The sequence below is a fragment of the Oncorhynchus nerka genome, linkage group LG23, assembly GCF_034236695.1.
Source record: "Oncorhynchus nerka isolate Pitt River linkage group LG23, Oner_Uvic_2.0, whole genome shotgun sequence".
Taxonomy (NCBI): domain Eukaryota; kingdom Metazoa; phylum Chordata; class Actinopteri; order Salmoniformes; family Salmonidae; genus Oncorhynchus; species Oncorhynchus nerka.
In genome coordinates this window covers 55,838,923-55,865,391 of record NC_088418.1, presented here as the reverse complement: position 1 = coordinate 55,865,391, position 26,469 = coordinate 55,838,923, and the positions used below count along the sequence as shown (strand labels likewise).

General features: G+C 44.0%; 2 protein-coding genes across 3 annotated transcripts in view; one reads left to right on the top strand and one right to left on the bottom strand.

Moving 5' to 3' along the window:
- The window catches only part of LOC115107098 (liprin-beta-1-like), a 32,306-nt gene extending 17,257 nt beyond the window's left edge, over positions 1 to 15,049 (top strand). Inside the window, exons 3-26 of one of the 2 annotated variants that reach the window (XM_029630481.2) lie at positions 649 to 857; positions 2,000 to 2,080; positions 2,378 to 2,491; positions 2,682 to 2,792; positions 3,695 to 3,787; positions 5,082 to 5,184; positions 5,805 to 5,866; positions 5,970 to 6,036; positions 6,204 to 6,328; positions 6,571 to 6,638; positions 6,771 to 6,834; positions 8,926 to 9,064; positions 9,317 to 9,349; positions 10,071 to 10,215; positions 10,449 to 10,568; positions 10,778 to 10,928; positions 11,346 to 11,457; positions 11,551 to 11,639; positions 11,838 to 11,960; positions 12,080 to 12,205; positions 12,347 to 12,535; positions 12,819 to 12,977; positions 13,225 to 13,290; positions 13,889 to 15,049. In XM_029630481.2, coding sequence (XP_029486341.2) covers positions 649 to 857; positions 2,000 to 2,080; positions 2,378 to 2,491; positions 2,682 to 2,792; positions 3,695 to 3,787; positions 5,082 to 5,184; positions 5,805 to 5,866; positions 5,970 to 6,036; positions 6,204 to 6,328; positions 6,571 to 6,638; positions 6,771 to 6,834; positions 8,926 to 9,064; positions 9,317 to 9,349; positions 10,071 to 10,215; positions 10,449 to 10,568; positions 10,778 to 10,928; positions 11,346 to 11,457; positions 11,551 to 11,639; positions 11,838 to 11,960; positions 12,080 to 12,205; positions 12,347 to 12,535; positions 12,819 to 12,977; positions 13,225 to 13,290; positions 13,889 to 13,975 — 2,636 coding nt within the window. In that variant the 3' untranslated portion in view covers positions 13,976 to 15,049. The remainder of the gene's footprint in view (positions 1 to 648; positions 858 to 1,999; positions 2,081 to 2,377; positions 2,492 to 2,681; positions 2,793 to 3,694; positions 3,788 to 5,081; positions 5,185 to 5,804; positions 5,867 to 5,969; positions 6,037 to 6,203; positions 6,329 to 6,570; positions 6,639 to 6,770; positions 6,835 to 8,925; positions 9,065 to 9,316; positions 9,350 to 10,070; positions 10,216 to 10,448; positions 10,569 to 10,777; positions 10,929 to 11,345; positions 11,458 to 11,550; positions 11,640 to 11,837; positions 11,961 to 12,079; positions 12,206 to 12,346; positions 12,536 to 12,818; positions 12,978 to 13,224; positions 13,291 to 13,888) is intronic. The other variant, XM_029630482.2, reaches the window with a different exon arrangement.
- A 2,184-nt stretch (positions 15,050 to 17,233) lies between these two features.
- On the bottom strand, positions 17,234 to 24,915 carry LOC115107097 (NADH-cytochrome b5 reductase 3-like). Its single transcript, XM_029630480.2, has 9 exons — positions 24,728 to 24,915; positions 23,514 to 23,639; positions 21,350 to 21,422; positions 19,546 to 19,652; positions 19,322 to 19,451; positions 19,029 to 19,112; positions 18,854 to 18,939; positions 18,661 to 18,760; positions 17,234 to 18,461 (listed from the first exon to the last, which is right to left on the bottom strand). Exons 1-9 carry the CDS (start codon positions 24,746 to 24,748, stop codon positions 18,289 to 18,291), a joined length of 900 nt encoding a protein of 299 aa, XP_029486340.1. The 5' UTR covers positions 24,749 to 24,915; the 3' UTR covers positions 17,234 to 18,288.
- Positions 24,916 to 26,469: the final 1,554 nt, after the last annotated feature.

Here is a 26,469-nt window from a genome sequence, read left to right as displayed (position 1 = left end):
CATGAAGACCTGATTCACACTGTCTCCTCTGAACAGTTGATGTTGAGATGTGTCTCTTACTTGAACTCTGTGAAGCATTTATTTGGGCTGCAATTTCTGAGGCTGGTAACTCTAATGAACTTATCCTCTAAGAAACTTTAGACATTTTCCAGATTGACTGACCTTCATGTCTTTAAGTAATGGACTGTCATTTTCTCTTTGCTTATTTGAGCTGTTCTTGCCATAATATGGACTTGGTCTTTTGCCAAATAGGGCCATCTTCTGTATACGACCCTTACCTTGTCACAACACAACTAATTGGCTCAAATGCATTTGGAAGGAATTTGTGGAATTTCTTTAAATTGTAACAAGGCACACCTGTTAATTGAAATGCATTACATGTGACTACCTCATGAAGCTGGTTGAGAGAATGTCAAAAGTGTGCAAAGCTGTCAAGGCAAAGAGTGGCTATTTGAAGAATTTCATGGTTACTACATGATTCCATATGTGTCATTTCATAGCTTTGATGTCTTCATTATTATTCTACAATATAAAGAAAACCCCTTGAATGAGTAGGTGTGTCCACACTTTGGACTGGTACTGTATATCTATGCTTCTAACTTCCTTATTTGTTCCTAACCACTCCTCTCCTAACCTTGGCCCCAACAGGCTCCAAGGCCATGGACTACTCCAATGGGCTGTTTGACTGCCAGTCGCCCACCTCTCCCTTCCTGGGAAGCCTGCGGGCGCTGCACCTGCTGGAGGACCTGCGGGCGGCGCTGGAGATGATGGACCAGGATGAGAGGGAGGGCCTCCGCTGCCAGGTCCCTGACACCACCGCCGACGGCCTAGTGGAGTGGCTGCAGCAGGGACAACTGGTAGGTAACTCCCTCAGTTCTCTTACTTTTGCCAATGCAAACACTGTTAATGTTATTCTGTATTTTTACTATTGTTAAAGACATGCTCTGGAACTAAGTATTTGTTAAACCTGTTAAATGTGTACTTCATACATGCAGAATTACTGTCTTAGCTCAACCGGACATGAAATCCCTGTCTTGAAAGCAACTGTTTTTTTCGGGAAGGAGTGCTGCTCTATATTCCCATCATTTTCCCCATCATGGGCCAGCCTCCTAGCAATTCCAGTTCTAGACAATTAGCTTCAACCCCTTGCCATTTGAGTAGCAGCTAGTTAGATACACACACACACACACACACACACACACACACACACAGCAGAGAGAGAGCAATGATGTGGTACATAAACTTTTGGCTCGTGAGCGCTACTTTCAGAACTATTGGCTAAAAGGGATACAGAAGCACCGGAGAATGTCTTTAATGCCTGAGATATTCAGAAGTTGAGTGTAATCATGGAAAATGTATTGCTGATGAGTATTCCACACATGAAGATCAAAGTACTTTTATTTAGACTAGATTCCTTTTATGTGATTGCATGGGCAGTGGTTTGCTTTGTCTTCTTACCTGTTATTTATATTATGATTACTTTGATTGTATGGCTATTTTGTGATGACATGCTTTGTGAGTGACGGAGTGTCTCTGGAGCGGTGTCTGAAATGGTTTGCATCCTCTTCACTGGAGGTGACTCGCAGTGCGGCACAGTTGTCCTCCCCCTCAAGCCCTTTCTTTCTCTGTGTGAAATATGAGAAGAGGAGTTTACTTTTTGATTCAATTTCCACTTTAGTCACACAAAGCACTTGCATGTGAGAACCCTATCGACCTTCACGTGGCTCTCAAATAACATGCATTTCGCGTGTGCGCCCCCCCCAGGGAAAAATCATGTGATGTTTTTCAATGTAGGGATGCTATGACACCTGAATGCTGTATGCTGGCCTTTGAGATGGAGTGGTACCTCTTCCATATGACTGGAGGCTGCTCTATTCCTAGGGTCAGGAGTCTTTCCTGGTATGGTGGTAGGGCAAGAAGTTATTCCTGACCATATTTATGGCCTCTCTATGCCCTTGGCGATCAGCCGTCTGATGGCTTTGGTTGTTTGTGATTTCAGACCAACGGAAATGGCTCCGCCATGATCTACCAGGATCGACTGTCACGGGTGGAGAGCGATAAGGAGTGTCTCGTCCTCCAGGTGTGTGTCACGAGGCCATGAACAAGCAGAGACCAGCTTTAACAAATAGGAAATACCACCCAATATTGAGAAAATGTGTACATTAGCAAATACATTGTACATGCAAACCGTACATTAGCAAGGGTGCTCTGTTTAAAGTGTATTTGATAGGTAGCTGTTGAATTCAGTAGGTTTTACCTATTCATAGTGTGAGTGAAAGACCTGCATCACCGAGCATGCTCTTAGATCACTAACCCCTACCCTGAAAACAACACACAGTTGACATGTGGCATATTATTGAGTGACCACTGTCCCCAGGTGAGTGTTCTCTCAGACCAGGTGGAGGTGCAGGGGGAGAAGATCAGGGATCTGGACATGTGTCTGGAGGAGCACAGAGAGAAACTCGACGCCACTGAAGAAATGCTGCAGCAGGTGAGGCCCCAGCAGGGTTGCAGTGTATTATGGTTACTAGCAGGATGTTCTGTCTTATTATGAGACATAACCATGGGCTCAAGGTATTGGTCAGCCTTTTGATCCAAATGATCTTTCTGAATGAACACTGATTAATACACTTCGCTCCTACTGGTCTGTGACTGAATCTATGACTGTGTGTCCTGTGCAGGAGTTCTTGACCAGGTCCACCCTGGAGACCCAGAAGCTGGAGCTGATGACTGAGGTGTCTAGTCTGAAACTGAAGCTGACCACTGTGGCGAGAGATCGCAGGGATAGTGAGGTACGCGGATGCATTATGGGAATAGACTCACCCTCACAGAGATAGCATGTCTTTGGTAGATATTTGGAGTTTCGTTCAACGGCAGGCAGACGTCTTATAATAGTAGGATGTGAGTTTATATGAATCTTGGCAGTCACCCAAACGTTTAATAGTTCACACTGAGACCATGCAGAGGTCCGTCTCCGTTGGATGGAGTGGGCCCTGATCCGTCATGCAGATCCTGGCCTGGGTGGATTGGCTGGCAGGGAGTGCCAAAACACCCCCTTGCTCCAGCAGCTGTTTCCTCTCATAAAATAATGAATCTCCCCTCCAGAGAAGCTGGGAGTCTGACAGTCAGGGATTCCATACACCTAATCTATGAGCACTGAGCAGGCCTGGGCTGGAGGAATCAGGATATTGGATCCTGAGTGTGGGTTTCCCGACACTACTATAACCTTTAGGGAGCGGTGTGTGGAAAGGCAATGTCTTCCATATATGTTTAATGTTGGGCTGTAAATCACACATCCCTGAGTCTGATCCATTTCTTCTTTCCTACCCACGGTGCTCTGCGGTTTTTACTCTTGTCTAAATGTATGCGTCGTGAATCATGTAGCACATTCTTGTTTAATGACGATGCATATTTCCTGAGTGCTCCATCTATACGGTAATTGCTCCAAGGTACTCAGGAGTATGTATTATCCATCACATAAAAGCAGTTGTAATGGTAATTGACCATGACGCTTCCTTCCAAATCAAGAATCTGTCTCCGTGTTGGCGTGGGCTTCTCTGTGTCTCGCTCTCTAAATAATCTTTGGTGCATCATTGGGGATTTTTCACTCCACAAAAACATCCCCAACATTTGCTCCAAAACTCTCAGCTGACCCCCTTGGGCTTGTGGGTAATGTAGTCTTTTACCTCCCCAGGGGTTGTACCAGGAAGTCAATGATCTGCGGTTCAAGGTGACCGATATGGAGAATGAAAGACTGCAGTGTGAGAAGAAACTTAAATCCACCAAAGTGAGTAGCATGGCTAAAAATCTGTCTGCAATATGAAGGCTTTAGATCGATCTGTTCACATAAGATTGTGCATGACATATGGTCCACAGATTAAGTTTGACTCACTCTACACTTTTTCTACATCATGTAGGTACTGAATCTATCGTTCCCTTGTGTGTTGGTTATATATCACTGCTTTCACTCTTAATACCACCTTCCTTCAGGGTTTTATACCCTTTGTCGCCTCTCTCCTCATCTCTCACTCCTGCTTGGCTAACTTCTCCCCTGCAACGTGCTAACCTGTGCAGCCCTAGGAATGGAACATGGGCAGGTTGAAGTTCACTGGAGGTGTGGTGTAGAAGTTAACACAGAGTGCTCTGCTTTTCCCTGTCTGTCCCTACAGGCCTCTCAACCTTCCCTCTGTCCATTGACCCTATCCGCTTTTCCAACTTTCACCACACTTCCACTTTGACTAAGTTCTCCTACCAGCTAAGTATAAGTTGCAGATTTCTTAACACACTAGTTTTTCTTCACTTCCTACCTTGATCCACTTAATTGTATGTTAACTGTACATTGATGCTAAAATGTCTTAAACCTTTGGCTAAGTAAGCTAAACTAATGGATGGAACTGAACGGTCACGGATGACCTTCTGCTGGGGATGAACATCCCAATGGAGCTGTTCTTTCTCAGTGGAATGTGAAAGAAACTGACATGTTTACAGTGTTGGTTGTATGGTTCTCTGGTTAAGACACCAGTCCTCTGGTAGAATGTATCCTCACTCTAACCTCATTCTGGGTCATACTGCCCTGCAGCACAGTTGGCATCAGACTGGGTTTTTACTTTCAGTTTGGTCAGACTCTGTCTAGCTGGGTTCTTATCTAGATCTTGGCCTGTATTCATAAAGCGTCTCGTACGAAGAGTGCTTCTCTAGTAGGATTTTTACATGTTCGATAAAAATGAATGGACAGGGGATCTGATCCTAGATCAACACTCCTAAGGGGTACACTACAACACAGGTTCATTGGGTTAGCCAGCTGACTTTAATAAACAACCAGAAATAACTACTGATTTTCTGGTTCATCAAGAAAGCTAAACTTAGGTGTTTTCGGTTGTTGAGTCAATTAGGCCATGCCCATTTTCAAGTTTATCTCTCTAAAAAATGTCATTTGTGAATATTTAGGCAAGTTAGCTCATTGATCCTGCTTTGTAGTCTTACCCCTCTACTCTGAGACACTTTATGGATATGGGGCCTAGATATGTATTTGTAGTTTAATGAGGTCAGAATGGTCCCGAACATGATCCTCTCTCATTCAGGAGGAACTGCAGACTCTTCAGAGGCAGCTGGAGGAGCTGAGGAGGCTAAGAGACCAGGCTACACAGGGAGTGCTGACCCCAGACAGAACAGATGGAGAGAAAGGTGGGAGTACGGTTACTAGACATGTGGGAGGGAGGGGGACCTCACTTCACCCTCATACACACGAGGAGCCATAATATTTCAACAGGCTTAACTTGCACCTTGACAGATTTACGGCAACAAGTTTCCAACATTCCTTTTCCTAATTCGTCTGCAGTTATTTCTGCCCTTAAGTCCCCTTAAGTAATGATGGGTACCATCAAGACATGGCCTGAGCATTGGACTTTTCCCCCTGAAATACAATGTTCAAAGCATCCTGTCTCACTCTCACACAGATGGGGAAGAAAGGGAGATGTTGTACTTTCCACCTTACTATCGTCTTATCTGTCTTCAGGGCTCATACCAAGCGTGTTTAGACATGATCTCTGACTCTTCCAACCCACAGCTGAGGCTCTTATCACCCATTTACCAAAGGGGTATGCAATATATGTAGAGTGCAATGTATTCACTTTAAGAATTGATTGTCCTTGAACCTGCCCCATATACTCCATATACTCCTGTAGCTTAAGTGGACTTGACTTGCATGTTGTTCTTTATAGACTCCACCAGTGTGGGTAGACAGCAGTAGACACCAGTCTGTCTGTCTGTCTGATCCCTGTGGGGGCACGCTTGTTGTTTTCCAGATGTGGACGTGCTGAGGATGAAGAGGGCCATGGATTCCCTGATGTCAGCTAGCAATGACAAGGTACTGGAGCTCCTGTTGACACTGTTTCATAAAGGCTGCTGTAGTTGACGCATGGGAATCTCAATGGCTTTTCTAACTCTGATCTACCATCCTTCACCCACAGGACCGGAGGATCGAGGAGCTTCAGGAGTCTATCACACGGTACAAGAAGGTCCAGGACTTGATGAAAGGTGAAACTATGTTAAAGGAGTGTGAAACTAGTAATGAATTGTTTTATCGGTATCATTGCAATAGTCCATTCATTTCTATTTATTGGACTAGATCAATCACATGTTTGATAGTGTAGAATAATGGACTTGATCATTTTGTGTAACAATTATAACTGTTCCCCCTCCAGACACACTGAATGAAGACAATTATGATGACATCCAGGATGACAGATCCCCCTCCATTCAGGTCGCCATGGATGCAGACCAGGCCACACTGGCGGTTAGGGAGGAGACAGGAAGGAGCTGTGACGAGGTAACAACCTCCCCTGTCATAACAATGTATCACACACAGGATGGACCTGAGACTAGACTTCCTTACCACAACGTAATGTTAGGAATGTGAGGGTCAACAGGCTTGGGGTATTGGTTTAGCTGGACAGCAACTACCTAACCATTTGAAACTGTCGACTGTGCTTTGCGACATTGACGACACATTAATTTAGTGACGTTGACTCTTGTATTCCTTTCTCTTCCTCTCTCATCCCCTCCTCCCAGATTCCATATATTGCAGTGTTTTCAGAGCTGGAGCAGGAGAGCCTGATACAGGAACCAGACACAGACAGGTGAGGTTGGCTTTCCCCTGGACAAACTACACTCCCATGGACTATTTGCACATTGGGTCACTGTTTTAGTTTGTCTGTATATTCATCATCTCTAGGTCTAGACTGTCGGTTAACTTTCCTTTCTCTTTGCAGTCCACCAGAAGTCCCACCACATTCAGCAGGTAGCTTGGGCCACATAAACAGCAACACAGAGCAGGTAAGACTGTCCCCTCTCTCATGGGGTGATGGTGAATAGTGGGTTAACTGGAAAGACCTTGACTTGCTGCCATCATGGAGTTTATATGCAGTACCAGCCAAAAGTTTGGGCACACCTACTCATTCAAGGGTTTTTCTATATTTTTACTATTTTCTACACTATGCGCAAACCAGATGGGATGGCGTATTGCTGCAGAATGCTGCGGTAGCCATGCTGGTTAAGTGTGCCTTGATTTCTAAATTAATCACTGACAGTGTCACCAGCAAAGCACCATCACACCACCTCTTCCATGCTTCACGGTGGGAATCACACATGTGGAGATCATCCGTTCACCTACCGTGCATCTTACAAAGACACAGCGGTTGGATCTCAAATTTGGACTCATCAAAGGACAGATTTCCACCAGTCTAAGGTCCATTGCTTATGTTTCTTGGCCCATGCATGTCTCTTCTTATTATTGGTGTCCTTAGGTAGTGGTTTCTTGGCAGCTATTCGACCGTGAGGGCCCGATTTCACTCTGTTTTCTCCTCTGAACAATTGAGGTTGAGATGTCTTTTATTTGAACTCTGCAAAGCTTTTATTCGGGCAGCAATTTCCGAGGCTGGTAACTCTAATGAACTTATCCTCTGAAGCAGAGGTAACTCTGGGTTTTCCTTTCCTGTGGAGGTCCTCATGAGAGCCAGTTTCATAGCACTTGATGGTTTTTGCAAATTGACTGACCTTCATGCGTTAAAGTAATGATGGATTGTCGTTTCTCTTTGCTTTTTTTTAGCTGTTCTTGCCATAATTTGGACTTGGTCTTTTGCCAAATAGGGCTATCTATATACCACCCATACCTTGTCAATCAATCAATCAAATGTATTTATAAAGCCCTTTGTACATCAGCCGATGTCAAAGTGTTGTACAGAAACCTGAGGGGAGAGTGGGACTTAAATTCACACAGGAGAAATACTCCACATATAAGACTGATCCTAGCCCGACACGCAAACTATTGCAGCATAAATACTGGAGGCTGAGACAGGAGGGGTCGGGAGACACTGGCCCCGTCCGACGACAGGGCCGGCCAGGCAACTGATTGTCTCAAACGCATAAAGAAAGAAATTGCACAAATTAACTTTTTAATAAGGCACACCTATTAATTGAAATGCATTCCAGGTGACTACCTCGTTTTTAAAATTTAACCAGGTAGGCCAGTTGAGAACAAGTTCTTATTTACAACTGCGACCTGGCTGGTTGTGAGAATGCCAAGAGTGTAAAGCTGTCATCAAGGCAAAGGGTGGCTACTTTGAAGAATCTCATATAAAAAAAACATTTTGATTTGTTTAACACTTTTTTGGGGTTACTACATAATTCCATATGTGTATCTGTCATAGTTTTGATGTCTTCACTATTATTCTACAATGTAGAAAATAGTAAAAATAAAGAAAACCCCTTGAATGAGTAGATGTCCAAACTTGACTGGTACTGTATGTAAAAATATTTTTATTGTCACATACACCTGATAGGTGCAGTGAAATGTGTTGTTTTACAGGGTCAGCCATAGTATTACAGCGCCGCTGGAGCAAATTAGAGTTCCGTGCCTTGCTCAAGGGCACATTGACAGATTTTTCACTTTGTCGGCTCGGGTGTTAGAACCAACAACCTTTCGGTTACGGACCCATTGCTCTAGCCTGACTGTCTTAAATCAGATCTCTCTACCCCCTATTTTTGTCACCCAAATTAGAACACTAGAGCCTCTTTGACCTTTTGACCTCTCAACGTGGGAGAGTCTGTGTCATGTCTCCCAAACGAGCCAGTCATAAAAGAAGGCATAGTTCTATTTCTTATCTCCCCCACTGAGCCCCACTGTGACTGAGCCCCACTGTGACAGCTGACTGGACTCCGGACTGTCTGTCCGGATGATACGGAATCATAATAGCAATGGGTTGTTTTGAGCAATGTGTATTTTTGACAGTCATGTTACTCTGTCACCTGGTGGTACAACAGCAGAACTATGGAGCTGGTTCTATTGGGAGATTGACTTTGTTTACTGGCATGTCAAATATTTTATTAGATTTATGTACTCATAATGATCCCCTCCCCCTTTTCTAGACCACAGTTGAGGTGCCCAGCCCCCCATCAAACCCCAGCAGTAACGAAAGCTTTGGGAACAAGAAGGCCCGCTCCTCCTTTGGACGTGGTTTCTTCAAGATGCGTGGAGGCAAGAGGACGTCCAGTGCCCCAAATCTGGGTGAGTCTCATCGTTAGGGGGTGGGGGGCAGGAAGGGCACGGGGAGAAGGGTGATCGTTCCTCTGCACGGGGTGGTGTGAACAATAAATACTACTCTCTGTTCATGATGTAAAAAAAACATTCACAGTTCAATACCTTAATGTGTGTTTTCTTATGTCTGTCTCTGTCTCTGTCTGTCTGGTAGTATTCACACTAGTTAACTATGTTCTGTCCTTGCTCTTTCTATTCTCCATGGTTCTATGTGATGTGAAGATCGCAGCCGGAGTGCGAGTGCACCTACGTTGGGTACAGTACAGTAGTCTGCAGCGCAGAGCCCCACAGACGGGCCTGGCCTGCAGTATGGCAGATCAGGATGAACGCTGGATGTGTGCAGGGATACTAGTGCAACAATGTGATCACCATCTACCATACAACCAGACCCATCGTAGACTAAATGAAACAGCAGTCTGTTTTTCTGAACCCTCTTGAGGCTGATTGGGTGGTAAATGGTAACATTGTTGTGTGAAGAATCCCTAGATATGCCCCTACCTCCATCTTCCCTATTCTTCATTTTTCACTTGTATCAAGCGAGTGAAAAGTTTAGTTGATCGCTGGTGTGAGCTGGGTGATTTTTAGTGTCATTTATTTCCCCTTTTAAATCCTATCCAGTTGTTCCTTATCCATGACGTGACACCATCTGCAATGATGCCGCTTAACTCTGCTAGCTGTCCTTAAAGATGCGCCTCTGAGATTTGTCTTTTACTGTTGGAAGTCTATGAATTTGCATCAGCAGTTCATGCCAACCAGTCCTTTGCATGTGCGGATCGAGTTGAGGTGCTTTTGAGTGGTTCTTGGCGTACTCCTGGTGGTGATGGTGGTGTTTAGTGGAAGATGTAGTCCAGAAGTGGTTGTGGTGGCCATTACAGCTGTAGTCCTTGGACAGTTCTGGCCTCCGGAGTTTCCTAAATAGTGGTGGATTGTCAGATGTCGGCTGTTGATCTAACAGGTGTGTGTGTTTTGAATCCAGCTGAGACCGAGCGTAATGGCACAGACCACTTGGACTTGGCTGGTGCCCCACCAGACAAACCCCAGGGAGGAGACAGCAGCCAGACCCTACCTTCCTCACCAGAGGCCAAGAAGAAGTCCAGAGGCTTTAAGAAGTTCTTAGGCAGGTTGGTTAAAATGTTCTCATTATTCCCTAAGTTTAGGAGGTAAGGAGTTAGTATGCAAGGAATTTGGGAAAGATGAATTAAGATGGAGCCAGGGTTTTTAAATGAAACTATTGCTTTATTAACTGTAACACGAGGACAGAGGGTTTGCTGTAATACGAGGACAGAGGGTTTGCTGTAACACGAGGACAGAGCATGGCAGGATATTTAGGCTTGCTGTGTTCTGACCCCTCTAGGCTGAAGAGAAGTCACTCCACCTCGCTAGACCTGGAGGAGACTGAGTTCAGGAGGGGAGGAGTCAGAGCCACGGCCGGCCCCCGACTGGGCTGGTCACGTGACCTGCAGCACAGCGCCAAGTATGTGAAGCTCACCTCTTACACATACAGAGAGACAGTCTAGTATCGGTAACTAGAAACGTAGAGGAAGGGATCAGAAGTTTATTGGAACTAAGTCTACAGTATTACAGTTTTTGGATTTTGTGGTGTCAGAGGAGCAAATTGGAATGAATGATGTACTGTTTACCCTCCACGTTAAAGGTGAGTGTGCTCGCTCTCTCCCCCCTCAGTGATGTGGACGCTCCCTTTGCTCAGTGGAGTAAGGAGCAGGTGTGTGTGTGGCTGCAGGAGCAGGGCCTGGGGCTGCACGTGGCTCAAGCCCAGCAGTGGATCCGCTCAGGATTCACCCTGCTGCAGGCCTCCCAGCACGACCTGGAGAAGGTAGGATGGCTCAGTGGAGCTTCCAGGAGGCGTTTCGTGCATTCTGTGTTTAAGTTCTGTGTCGCTAGACATTTTAATGAAACCCACAATGTTAAAGCTTATAGTTGGTTAATGTTCACTTTGCTACATACAATTATTTTCCACCATAATTTGCAAATAAATTCATTTAAAAATCCTACAATGTGATTTAAAAATAAAAAAATTCTCATTTTGTCTGTCATAGTTGAAGTGTACCTATGATGAAAATTACAGGCCTCATCTTTTTAAGTGGGAGAACTTGCACAATTGGTGGCTGACTAAATACTTTTTTGCCCCACTGTATGTCCTGACAAACATCTATTTTCTCCATCACGCTCTTCCTAACTGGACAGTATGTCAGATGTCTTAAACAACCCATACATGTTTCTGTGGCAACAGGAGTTGGGGATCAAACAGCCCCTCCACAGGAAGAAGCTGCAGCTGGCTCTCCAGGCACTGGGATCAGAGGAGGATGTCAGCAAGGCCAAACTGGACCACAACTGGGTGACCAGTGAGTGACCACTGACCACCGCCTCAGAGTTAGCAATGAAGAATTGAATACCTTTGTTTTGTGAATTGATTGAGTTGTTTTGGTGTTTCTCAGGATGGCTTGATGACATTGGTCTGCCGCAGTATAAGAGCCAGTTTGATGAGGGGAGGGTCGATGGGCGAATGCTACACTACATGACTGTGGTGAGTGTTAAATTGCAATAGTCGGTCTAACATGGCTAAAATGAATTAGAATCAATGTCAGAGGGGATGAATAAAGTCTATTAAATAAAATAACATTTGTTTTTGTGTGATCATCTTTTCAATGCCTAGTGTCCTTTTATTTCCAATTGATTGACAGTAGACATTCTCCTGACAGAGATAAGTGTATGTCCCCTTCAGGATGACCTGCTGTCTCTAAAAGTGGGCAGTGTTTTCCACCACCTCAGCATCAAGAGAGCCATCCAGGTCCTCCGGCTCAACTTCTACGAGCCCAACTGCCTCCGCCGACGGCCCTCTGACGAGGTACGGTTTAGACACTACTAAATAAATAAAGTATCCCTCTTCCTCTCTCGTTCTTTCTGTCCCTGTGCGTTGTCACGAACCGGCTCAAAGCCCATAACAAAAAAAAAATGTCTCCCCAGAATAACATCACGCCAGCGGAGATCTCCCAGTGGACCAATCACAGAGTGATGGAGTGGCTGAGATCAGTGGACCTGGCTGAGTACGCTCCTAACCTGAGGGGCAGCGGTGTGCACGGGGGGGTCATGGTGAGAGGGGGGGGGACTCTGTTTGAATTGGCTTGCCACTGACTCATTTCAGGAACACATGCCTTCATCAGCGTATACATACATTGACTGCCTTTTGCCGGTGTATGTCTCACTCTTCATTTGCATCTCTCCTTGTCTCAGGTGCTGGAGCCTCGCTTCAACGTGGAGTCCCTAGCCCTCCTGCTCAACATCCCTCCCAACAAGACCCTGCTGCGCCGCCACCTGGCCACCCACTTCCACCTGCTCATCGGCTCCGCTGCCCAGCGCAGCAAACAGGAGTGTCTGGAGAACCCTGACTACACCCTGCTCACTGCCACCGCCAAGGTCAAGGTAGGGTCAACTCGCTGTCTGTGAGGCGGCATCTTGTTCGACATACAGAGCTTTGGGGATCAGTGTAGGTTTATTGATCTGATCAGTGACCTTGGCTGTGTCCCACTGCTCTAAGTTGGCCTCATGACCACTTATGTGTGAATGGACTGGATAGGTTTGTGTCCTGTCAGATCAGTGGTCAGCAGGAAAAGGAGACTAGGACAGACTGCTTTTTAACTCTATCGGCACACAGACGTTTGTCCCCATTTGACCCACTCTCCCATCATCCTCTCTCCTCCTCCAGCCCAGAAAGCTGTCGTTCGGTGGTCTCGGGACCCTGCGTAAGAAGCGCCAGGAGGACAGCGAGGAGTATGTGTGCCCCATGGATGTGGAGATGCCCAAGAACAGCAGCTTCCAGGGGGGCCTGAGGAGCTACGAGGACGACCTGGACCAGTTGGAGCAGGTAAGGGACTGTCATTATCCACTTCAGGGAATGTGTTACCTATATGGATATAGGTACTATTATGGGTGTTTTAGTGTGGCTTTTTGGCGCCCCTTCCACTATTTAATAAGCATTAATGATCATGCTTTAGGTGAGGTTAGAGCACTCTAATGAACAGATGAGGGTGGAATGTGGTACCACAAGAGGATGGCTTGTTTACTTTTCATTTTCCATGTGAAGTGCTCTTGAACACTGTTTGTATTCCTAGATGGAAGACTCGGAAGGGGCTGTGAGGCAGATAGGAGCATTTTCTGAGGAAATCGACAACCTGACGGTAAGAAGTCATTGAAATGCTCACGAGGCTTCCCAATTGGCGCAGCGGTCTAAGGTACTGCATTACAGTGCTAGAGGTGTCGCTACAGACCCGGGTTTGATCCCGGGTTGTATCACAACTGGCTGTGATCGGGAGTCCCATGGGGCAGTGCACAATTTGGCCCAGCGTCGTCCGGGTTAGGGGAGAGTTTGGCCGGGGAGGGGGGCTTTACTTGGCTCATTGCGCTCTAGCAACTCCTTGTGGCGGGCTGGGTGCCTGCAGGCTGACCCCGGTCGTCAGTTCAACAGTGTTTCCTCTGACACATTGGTGTGGCTGGCTTCCGGGTTAAGCGGGTGGGTGTTAAGAAGTGAGGTTTGGTGGATCATGTTTCGGAGGACACATGACTCAAACTTTGCCGCCCATTGGGGAGTTGCAGCGACGAGACAAGATCGAAAAAATAAGTAAAATACCCCCCCCCATTTTTCCCCCACATGATCACACATCAAATCACTTGACGAACCTCTCAGCAAGCTGTGCTCTAGCAAAACAGCCATGGCACTGTTATTGATCTCTTTGTTTTCCTGTGTGACTTTAGTGTGTTTTCTCCTGCATGTTTCAGAGCATGCTGAAGGAAGATGAGTTCTTCAGTGAGGTCTCCTCTTGCTCCCCCGGGGCCAGTGTCACCGATGACGACTCCAACATGTGAGGGAGAATCCCCGCCAAATATATGTATTAACTTTAGATGACTGACGGGGCGCTGTTTTGCAGCCACCACACAGCCATTTTGTTACTCCTCCATTGTAAAAAAAGATGTTGGAAGTTATAGAATGCAATGTCTACATTTGTTTTTGACAGGTATATTCTATTAGACACCTAATAGAATAAATACCTAAATACATGTAATTTTGTCCTTTAACATTTTCGTGAAGTGCTGTAGAATTCAATTCATTCCTATGGAGGAGTGCTCCTTCTGAGGAGTACCAATATGGCCATGTACATAGCATCAGCAATCCAGGTTTTATACACATCATTGGCCCCTGCTGGTGTCGCCATGCCAACCTAATGAAGCGCTGTGACTGGCTTGCTTCTACAACCTGTGAGACCACTTATGCCCTTAGTCTTAAGTTGTTGTCATTTCAACAATTTACGATCTCTCTCTGCATTCCCAAGTGAAGTTATACATGTGTATTTATTTAAGTTGTCGAAATGTAGTGCATGAATTGTGATTTCAACATATGAGCATTTATTTTATACTTCATACTTTTATTGTATTGCAGAACTGGTTTTTAAATATGTGTTTGAATATCCACAAATGAGTCCCTTACATGGTATGCCCTTGTCCCGACTTATTTTTGGAAGTAATTATTAGCCATTATATAACCTGAAAGATTGGTCAAGTTGCAGTGGGACACTTAGATCTGTCTTCAGACCACAGTTGGCTGTGCTCAACTGAAGTCAAACAACAATCCAGAATTATAATTTCCTCTCCATGTTGTCCTCTCATTTGATGCTCCTATCTGCATGTTTTGTTTGTGTCCCAAATTATTTCACTATTATCACTTTGGTTTGTCCTCCCATGTTGTTGAATTTGTCATAATATCCATGAATCTTAGGAACATTACATGGAAGCCCAACCTTCTAGATTGTAAACATCACCACAAAGCAATGATATCGTTCTGCAAGCCATAACCATACCAGTGAACACTGTAATGTACTGTGTACTGTTTCTATGCATCTTTTTTTGTAAAGAATTGTCAATAAAAGCTATTATGGTAAAAAATGATGGGCTACATATAACTGTATATACTAGCCCAGGCATTCCCAAGCTGGGGTAGCACAATGCCGTAGGGGGTACGACAAATATAAATGTGATTCACTTCTTAAATCATTTCTAAACATTTTCAAAAGGTACATTATTTTCCAACGGGCTATAAATTTGGGTGAGTTTTTTTTCTTTTCTTTTTTTCTTGCCTGAGTGGCCTCGTTTCACTGCCAAAAATACAATGAAACCATCTAGTGTTCAGTGAAATAACACAATGTCAAATACTGGTGGCAGAATAATTAACATCCAATCACATTAACCGTTACTTTCTCACAGATAACCTTCACTCTTGCGCAAACATTTAGAAACAAAACATGCCAATATGAAAAATAAGCCGAATTAGTTTATGGAGCGAGAATAAAGACGACTTTCGAGTAGTAAGACATGCTAGAAGCGTCTTATATGGTGAGCTACCGAGTGACTAGGACAGGCAAACCACATACTATTGTGGAGGACTTAATTCTTCCTGTTGCTGCGGATATGGCTGGGACAATGCCTTCATCAAACAACATTGTTTCCCGACGCATCAGTGACACCGCAGGAGATGTTTTGAAACAATTGCTGCTTTCCATACAAGCCAGGAATTAAATGCGTCACAGCTGGATGAGTCGACAGACGTGATGGGCCTGGCACAGCTGGTATATATATGTCCGTTACGTCTACGGGGGGTCAATTAAGGGACTCTCCGCAACTATATTTAATGTGCAGGAAAACATTGAGGCTATGATTAAGAAGCTCTTTTCTGTCTGCATTAACAAGGACAACACACCGGTCTTTCCATCATTGTATGATTTTTTTGTGTGCAAATGAACTCAAGCTTACAGACAATGTCAAATGTGATATGGCAAAGCACCTGAGTGAGCTGGGTGCGCAATTACGCAGGTACTTTCCCGAAACGGACGACACAAACAACTTGATTCGTTATCACTCTCATGCCCTGCCTCCAGTCCACTTACCAATATTTTAAAAAGAGAGCCTCATTGAAATTTCAACAAGTGGTTCTATGAAAATGTAATTTGATCAGAAACCACTGCCAGATTTCTGGATAGGGCAGTGCTCAGAGTTTATTGCCTTGGCAAATCACGCTGTTAAGACTTTGCAACCACATACCTATGCGAGAGTGGATTCTCGGCCCTCACTAGCATAAACTAAATACAGGCACAGACTGTTTGGAAAAGTATTTAAGACTGAGACTCCACTACAACCCAACATTGCAGAGTTATGTACATCCTTTCAAGCACACAATTCTCATTAAACTGTGGTGAGTTATTCACATTGAACAAATAAAGTTTTATATGTAAGAGTAAAGTGATTATATTGTCACTTCCCACGAGCCGCGTTGTGACAAACTCATATGTTTAATAAATGTATCGTATAGTAAGTGTGGCTGGCTTACAATGATGGCAAAAAAAAAACATTTGAGTGCGCTGACCCTGGTGCTAGAGGGGGTGCGCTGCAGGAGGTTGAATGTTTGGGAACCACTGTACTGTACAATGTACATTTTCAAATACTTGTGGAAGTATGTTTATAGGTATTTATTCCACTTCAGCAAGGTCTCACAGTTATTGAGCACTTGCTTATGGCTCCTTACACCAACCAGAGACCCCTTCACACTAACTTATCTTTGCATTTTGACATTGGGTGTTATAGAAATGGGCAGGGGCACAACTTTGGCTTTAGAAGTTTGGGGGACACAATGTTTTTTTCCCCCAGTCGGATAAACACCCCGAACAGCCTAGCCGACTGCTCAGAGGCATCCTTATGGTCCTAAAGCACACCGAGTCTCGTTTTGTAAAAGTGTGTGGGGGGGGGGAACATGTCCACAGTGGAAGTTGCACCCCTGAAAATAGGATTTGAACCCACAACCTCTGACTGAATACAAACAGCCACTACAATGCTTCACATTGTATTTGTTCAACCTGGCAACTAGATAACTGCCAGATTCAAGGCTGTGCTTAGATCTTTTCACATCCTGATGTGATTGGTCAAAAGACGTTTGTAAAAAAATATATTTAAAAAAATCACAGAATTGGGCTGTCTGTAAGCGCAGCCTAAGGTGCCGATCCTAACTTGGTGACTTACGTGGTGGGAGGAGTCATTGCTTGGTGGTAACCACAGCCATTTCTTACAGACTAAACCAACTGATTGCATTTGTATTTTATTGGTCTCACTGTATATAACAAACATGTTGCATAAAGAAACCGTAATTCAAGTGATGTAAGGACAAGTAAGCAAATGACATTTAAGCACATGGAAATACTTCCGTAACAGAACAGCTTCAAGATATCCTATCTTTTAGTAGTCACACAATGAGAGTCTTTCTGCAACAATATGGAATAGGTACATCAATGTGCAAAGTTATACATAACACTTTGGAATAATTTGCAGTGGAAGCAAAGTAAGCAGTATTATGGTGATGTCTTCAGCTGTGCATACAAAAATTACTTTACCAAAGGATGGCAATTGCGAAGGCACTCGAGTCAAGTTACAACTATACTGAACAAAAAAAATATAAAACAATGTGTTGGTTTCATGAGCTGAATTGAAAGATCCCAGAAATGTTCCAGTCGCACAAAAAGCTGATTTTCATTTTCTGTACAAATTTGTTTACCGGTACATCCCTGTTAGTGAGCATTTCTCCTTTCCAAGATAATCCATACACCTAACAGGTGTGGCATATCAAGAAGCTGATTAAAGAGCATGATCATTACATCAGTGCACCTTGTGCTGGGGACAATAAAAGGCCATGAGTATGTCTTTAACAAAGCCCTTTCGTGGGGGACAAAAACTCATTCTGATTGACTCCCAGGCCCACCCGTGCCCAGTCATGTGAAATCCATAGATTAGGGCCCAATTTAAATTAACCGATTACCTCCTATGAACTGTAACTCAGTAAAATGTTTGAAGTTGTTGCATTTATATTTTGTTCAGTACACAAGTATCTGGTTGTCACAATTAGTTTGACAGGAGGAACTTCTACTCCCCCAACTACCAGTGATTCAATTCAGAATGATAAACCTCTTGATCAACAGAAAATGCTTTGGACACCACTCATTTCAGGATTCTGTTTTAGAAATTGAGGCACAACAAATTACAGGATGAACAAAATGATTTCAATAGATGATCAAGCAGGTTTTTATAAATGTTGGGTGTGGCGGATCATTGAGCCCTGGGGAATCCCTCCCCCGAGGTGGCTTCTAAAAGGTGAACCTCCGGCTGCTGGCATGGCCCACTTTGTCCAGGTTGGGGTTACAGGCAAACTGGATCATGGGAGGCGGTCCACACAGGAGGATGAGAGTGTCGTCTCCAGGGGGTGGAAGGTGGTCCCTCACCATGTCTTCACTGATGAAGCCTTGGCTGTACTCCCACTCTGATGAGCAAAAAGACATTAAAGTTTAAGTCACTCCGGACCAGACAAGATTCTTACTTCTTAGTGTTCTCAATCTTTGAACCGTCCGTTCAGCCTTTAAATGGTTTTTATTGACACTTCAACAGGGCAAACAAACATTAATTTGCCTATATTAGATCATGTTCATTGAAACATAATAGAAGTTATGGGCATCTCTTACCCTCAGGAGCCCTGTCCAGGGTGAACCATAGCTTGAATCGGGTTGGGTGATTAGCTGCGATCTCCTCCAACTCCGGTCGAAGCAAGATGTCTTTCTCAGTCTGAGGGAGAATAGGATAGAGAAGGTATTAGAACTACTAGCCCATGTTAGAACATTAGATTCAATCCAGATGAAGAAAGTGGCATAAACTCACCTGGTTGGCGAAGAGCAGGTGACACACAGTCTGGTCCTGGGGATCCTTCATTATAGCTGTGATGATCTGCAGCATGGGAGTGATTCCTGAGGGAACAGGAGCCAATAGAACACATGTCAACCCGTTACAGGTGGCCATTCTGCCATGTACAGATTGAGCATGGCTTTTGTTTTACCAGTCCCTCCTGCGATCATGCCCACTTGCTTGGAGGTTTTGATCACAGGCTCCGCCTTTTTTTCTGCCTTGATGGCAAAAGCCCCTGTTGAAACACCCAGTAAACAAATCAACTTAGTAAAGGAATGGTTTGCGTGCACTTCTTCACCATTGACCTAGCTCAGAGCAGTGACAACTAAACACTTTAGAAACAGATTGTCAGCCAAGGACTAAATATACATAACAGGATATTACGTGATAGTTGTCCCTGTATCTACCACACAGTGGCAATGTCGGGCAAATGGGATGACTCACCGTTTCCTTGGTAGACCAGCAGGCCGCTGGGCCCTCTGAAATCAATGGTGTCGCCAATCCGGAGGCTCTCCAAGTACTGACTCATCTTCCCACCTTCAGGAAATTTTGGATTAACATTCTTGTAGTAAATCTGGGAAGCAGGAAGAACATTCGTTGGGAAAACTGGTTGAGGAGATGGAGGTTGAATTATAGTACAGAGAAAGCGTCTTCGATGATTTGTGTACCTTGACTACCAGGTCTACAAAGCCTACGTCGTCGTCACTAGACACAGGTGTGTACGGTCTGACCACCAGGACTCCATCTGGCTTGGCAGACAGGTATATGTGTTGCCCTGGGAACAAAAACACAGTCAAAGTATGGTGGCCACTTAAATGAAGAGTCGAAGACAACACTACGAACAGATACATTTTTATACACAGCTCAAAAAAATAAAGGGAACACTTAAAACAATGTAACTCCAAGTCAATCACACTTCTGTGAAATCAAACTGTCCACTTAGGAAGCAACACTGATTGACAATAAATTTCACATGCTGTTGTGCAAATGGAATAGACAACAGGTGGAAATTATAGGCAATTAGCAAGACACCCCCAATAAAGGAGTGGTTCTGCAGGTGATAACCACAGACCACTTCTCAGTTCCTATGCTTCCTGGCTGATGTTTTGGTCACTTTTGAATGCTGGAGGTGCTTTCACTCTAGTTGTAGCATGAGACGGAGTCTACAACCCACACAAGTGGCTCAGGTAGTGCAGCTCATCCAGGATGGAACATCAATGCGAGCTGTGGCAAGAAGGTTTGCTGTGTCTGTCAGCGTAGTGTCCAGAGAGGCGCTACCAGGAGGCGCTACCAGGAGACAGGCCAGTACATCAGGAGACATGGAAGAGGCCAACAACCCAGCAGCAGGACCGCTACCGACGCCTTTGTGCAAGGAGGAGCACTGCCAGAGCCCTGCAAAATGACCTCTAGCAGGCCACAAATGTGCACGTGTCTGCTCAAACGGTCAGAAACAGACTCCATGAGGGTGGTATGAGGACCCGACGTCCACAGGTGGGGGTTGTGCTTTACAGCCCAACACTGTGCAGGACGTTTGGCATTTGCCAGAGAACACCAAGATTTGCAAATTTGCCACTGGCACCCTGTGCTCTTCACAGATGAAAGCAGGTTAACACTGAGCACATGTGACAGTCTGGAGATGCCGTGGAGAACGTTCTGCTGCCTGCAACATCCTCCAGCATGACCGGTTTGGCGGTGGGTCAGTCATGGTGTAGGGCCGCACAGCCCTCCATGTGCTCGCCAGAGGTAGCCTGACTGCCGTTAGGTACCGAGATGAGATCCTCAGACCCCTTGTGAGACCATATGTTGGTGCAGTTGGCCCTGGGTTCCTCCTAATGCAAGACCTCATGTGGCTGGAGTGTGTCAGCAGTTCCTGCAAGAGGAAGGCATTGATGCTATGGACTGGCCCGCCCGTTCCCCAGACCTGAATCCAATTGAGCACATCATGTCTGGCTCCATCCACCAACGCTACGCTGCACCACAGACTGTCCAGGAGTTGGCGGATGCTTTAGTCCAGGTCTGGGAGGAGATCCCTCAGGAGACCATCCGCGACCTCATCAGGAGCATGCCCAGGCGTTGTAGGGAGGTCATACAGGCACGTGGAGGCCACACACACTACTGAGCCTCATTTTGACTTGTTTTAAGGACATTACATCAAAGTTGGGTCAGCCTGTAGTGTGGTTTTCCACTTTAAATTTTGAGTGTGACTCCAAATCCAGACCTCCATGGGTTGATAAATTTGATTTCAATTGATCATTTGTGTGCGATTTTGTTGTCAGCACATTCAAATATGTAAAGAAAAAAGTATTTAATAAGAATATTTCATTCAGATCTAGGATGTTTTATTTTAGTGTTCCCTTTATTTTTTTGAGCAGTGTATGATTTCAGATTCAGACCAGGATTACATTAAATTTTATACTATAGTCTAATATTGTTTTTATACAAATGCTGAAATCATCAATTGAATGTACTCACCAATGGGTAGCCCAAGGACATGATCATTCTCCCGCAGGGCAAAACGGAATTTCCTTGTGTCATGACTGATGATCTGTGAGAACACAGAATTTCACAGCTCCAGAAACACTGACATGATACAGATCCCTCAAACACAACTCTGGACCTCAGTTACCCGTTTTTTCATTGTTTCCCTCTAATCAGGGCTATATTTAGACCTGGGACACCAGGTGTATGCAATTAATTATCAATTAGAACAGAAAACAAGCAGGCTCCAGACCGCATAGGGTAAGAGTGATGGTCGCTTCGCTTTCTTAGGAAACTAGCAGTATTTTTATTTTGTCTTATTACATACAGCCGGGAGGAACTATTGGATATAAGAGCAACGTCAACTCACCAACAATACGACTTTCCCAAAACTGATTCTCTGTTTGGATCACCACCCAGGACAATGGATCGGACCCCAGTAGGCGACCCAAAACAACAGCGCCGCAGAAGGGGCAGACGGAGCGGTCTAGTGGTCAGGCTCCGTAGATGGGCACGTCGCTCACGAGTATACTACTCGCCAATGTCCAGTCTCTTGACAACAAGGTAGACGAAATCCGAGCAGGGGGTTGCCTTCCAGAGAGACAGAGAATGTGACATTCTCTGTTTCACGGAAACATGGCTCACTCGGGATACGTTAAGACTCAGAACAGCCACCTGGCTTTTTCACGCATCGCGCCAACCGAAACAAGCATCTCTCTGGTAAGAAGAAGGGCGGGGGTGTATGCCTTACGATTAACGAGTTGTGGTGTGATCATAACAACCTACAGGAACTCAAGTCCTTTTGTTCGCCTGACCTAGAATTCCTTACAATCAAATGCTGACCGCATTGTCTCCCAAGAGAATTCTCTTCGATTATAATCACAGCCATGATTATAATCAAGGACAACAACCACAACCAAGCCACTGCCTGTTCACCCCGCTATCATCCAGACGGCGAGGTCAGTACAGATGCATCGAAGCAGGGACCGAGAGACTGAAAAACAGCTTCTAACTCAAGGCCATCAGACTTTTAAACATCCATCACTAACATTGAGTGGCTGCTGCCAACATACTGATGCAACTCCAGCCACTTTAATAATGGAATAAATGTATCACTTGCCACTTTATACAATGTTTACATACCCACTCATCTCATATGTATATACTGTACTCTATACCATCTACTGCATCTTGCCTATGCCGTTCGGCCATCACTCATACATATATTTATATGTACATATTCTTATTCATTCCTTTACACTTGTGTGTATAAGGTAGTTGTGAAATTGTTAGATTACGTGTTAGATATTACTGCACAGTCAGAACTAGAAGCACAAGCATTTCACTACACTTGCATTAACATCTGCTAACCATGTATGTGACAAATACAATTTGATTTGAGAACAGTATGTGACCAATAACATTTGATTACCCCCGATATAGATAAACCACACACTTGACTGACTGTTAGCCTTGATCCACAGTAGCAGTCTGTACAAGAACAATGACTTCAAACTATAATCCAGACTGTTTGCATATTGACCTCTGCACTAAATGGAGAAACCAGTCTGTAGCAATGCAGCAGCTGCCCAGCCCAAGTCCTAAAGGGCTTGTGACACAGACAAGTCTAACTTATTTGTTTGGTCTTTGTGAAGTTCCTGTAATGGTAAGGGGCATTTCCACAGTAACAGAGTGATGCTGAGACTCAAACAAAACAACGATTACAAAGTTAAACAAAGCATAGAACTCAGTGCAGATTCAACGCTTGGTAACATAATGACAGTTAGTGCGATCATTATGTTACCAAACACTGCATCTGCACTGATCAAGTAAATTTGTTTCTTGGGTGTGGAACTTGTTAAAAGTAGTCACTTTACATAGTTGTATGGTTTGATTCACTTTGCAATCATTGGTTTTTAATTTGACATAAATTTGAGTGAAAACTCTGAGTCTGAGCATCACTCTGTTTCATGGAATTGCCCTAAGTCTTCCTAGAACAGCACTGGGCATCCCAGATCAAACATGTCTTCTGTAGTCACAATTGTTACTCATTATTTCTTAGTCCAACTTGTTTCATTCACTCTATTATATTAATAATGTGAACGTGGTTTCACCACAGCACAGGAATAATAACCTGATCACAACACTGAATTCTTACCTCTTTATCTATCAGCCTTAATGCATATTTGATGTTGGGGTCCTCTAGAGTGATGGCAGGTTTCTTCTTTGAGAGGAAGAGGCTCAGGATGAGGTTGATGATGTTGTCGATACTGCTCCGAATGAGCTGTGGAGATGGGAAAGGAAGGTTTGCCTTTTCAGTCAAAGTTATTGTGGAAATAAGGATGTTGATCTTTACAATGTTGAACATTGCAAAAACTGCTGCCATGATTGGGAGGGGGAAATTACAGACCTACCAACATGTCATCAAAAAAACAGGTGTTTAACAGTCACTAGGATATACCCTATTTTTGTACTGATATGCAATGCATCAGTCAGTGTGCAATTACACCTAACTTTACATAAATAGTTTAGTCATTATGGATAGGCGCAATGCTTCCCTAGGAGAGTGGTCATGTCAGAGTAACTTTCCCCAAGCAGCATAAGGCACTGCATCTTAGTGCAAGAAGCGTTACTACAATCCTTTGTTCGATTCCAGGCTGTATCACATCTGACCGTGATTGGGAGTCCCATAGGCCTGCGCACAATTGGCCCAGCGTCGTCCGGGTTTGTCCTTCATTGTAAATAATAAATGTGTTCTTCACTGACTTGCCTAATTAAAAAAGGTTCAATAAAAAAAATTGGACCAAACTGCTGCGCTCACCGCTGTTCGATAGCTAGTAGCTAGCTAACTTAACGACAGGGTAACTTAGAGCCACTGTGGCGTGCGCTCCTTTGACACATGTGCAGATATCTCCATGCTTGCTATTTTGATCAGAAATTAACCCGAGTGTCAATCACGTAAACTAGGTAGCTAACTTCCTAGCTCCATAACAAATAAACCACTGCGAATAGAGAGGGTTAGTTGGCAAGTTGCATGATAAGCTAGCTTCTAGCTAAACGCCCAAACATCTCAATAACCAAAGCGTTTGCTTTGCCTCTTATCAAGTTAGCTAGTTACAATGACAGTTTACTATATACACCATATGACTTACTGCAATTACGATGGATTGCAAACATGATGGTTCACGACGAAGATCTGTCACTAGCTACACTGTAGTCTACAGTACTAGTTAGCCAACCATAACTACTAGCTAACTTGCTACTGTTCGCTATAGATTCCACCTTGTGCACTGTCAAATCGCAAAACTGTAGCTGAGCCTAAGCAATGTAAAAAAAAATACAATGTTTAGCTAGCTGGCAACTAATATTTACCCCAATGATGTAAGAGAGCATCTTGTTTTTGGCACCTAACAAGGCAACAGCGAAACGTATGTTCTCGGAGGACAAACCGTCGCACTGTCAAAGTACTGACTCGGAGGCTTTCAAGGCAGCTGGGAACTCGAAAAAAGGTCAAATCATGACGTAGGTGATCTTCAGGTCGGAAGGCCGGAGTTCAAGAAAGAGGCCCGAATTCCGAGTTGGATGACCGTTCAAAACTATTTTTTCCCACTCTGTTTAAAAAAAAAAACGCAATTTCCCAGTTGTCTTGAACCCACTGAAGTCGTAAGACGGAGACTTTTGAGTTCCCATTTGTTTTGAACGCGGCACAAGTTCACAGTCGTTTTGAACGCGTCATAAGTAATTAACGCTCAACTTCTGCAGTTCGAAACACGCTTTTCAAAATAAGAGTCCATGCACGCCCCATGACTTTGCATGAAAACTGCTTTGATGATGCCTGTGGCTACAATGAATGAAGTCGCGTTTGATGCTGAATAGCCATTGTAAATGGCAATTCCGCCACTTTTCAACCTTGTATTCGTTATCTTCAGCACCAAACTAGACCTACATATGTGAATATGATCTGTCATGTTAAAAAGATGAGAACCAAGGTCGTAAGAAATGCTTCTCAGTGACATCACCGTGTAGGATTACAATTAAAAAGAAACGGCGATTTTTCAAGACCTGCAACGAGTTTCTAGCCAGAGGGTATGTTCTTTCTCCCCAAGTCACCACGAATCTCATAGTGTTTGAAATCAGTGTTTTAAATATGTTTTCACTTTTGTTGATGTCATCTGGTAGAACTTTTAACTATTTGTTTTCTACAGAACATAGGAATATACCGTTTTCACACATTTAGACACTGGTATTGTGCTGGAGATAATGAAAAGGAGGTTGAAAAGTGGTGGGATTGCCATTTAAGCTATGTTGATTAATTTGATGGAACTTTCTAATGATTCTATCCTACAGATATGTATGGAGCCAATTGATATATTAGTCCAGTCCAGTACATGGCAGCAAAGACTCGTGTATATCAGGGCCTTTAAAAGTAAATGGATGGCCTGGGCTGATATAGAGGGCACTGCATATGCATTTAGAAAAACTATGTAAGCAAATTATGATAAATAGTACACTTATAAAGGTTTTAATCGAATTGTTTGAATTAAATAGTACGTGTTACCTGATACTTTGATGGACAAGCCACCATTCTAACAGAGGGACAGCAGTAACAACATTCATACTTCACTCCAAATGCCCAAGTCTTCGTAGTGAAGAATATCATGCAGAAATCATTGTATAAAAACGGTCTTGTGTCTCCATCTTGTGGAGAGAGCTGTGATATGCAAGGTCTTCGTAGGGTTGGGTAGGTTACTTTCTAAATGTCAGCCAATACAGTTACTAGTTACCTATCCAAAATTGTAATTAGTAACATAACATTTGGATTACTCAAACACAGTGACGTTATCTGATTACTTTCAGTAACCTCTGGATTATTTTACCCTTAAGAGGCATTAGAAGAAAACAATTATCCATCAAACGCATTTGGAGTGTCATCATAGTGGTCGCTGACTTGTGGTCAGATTCGCTCAGGTGGAACAAACTTAAACTTGTGCCTTTTTTCAATGTTGAATTGAATGTCATTGAGAAAACAGAAAGGTGTAATAATGTTTTTTTCCTCCTTGTTAACATCCTTTCTGAATTTAAAAGTGACCCAAGAAGTCATCTCTAATCTGATT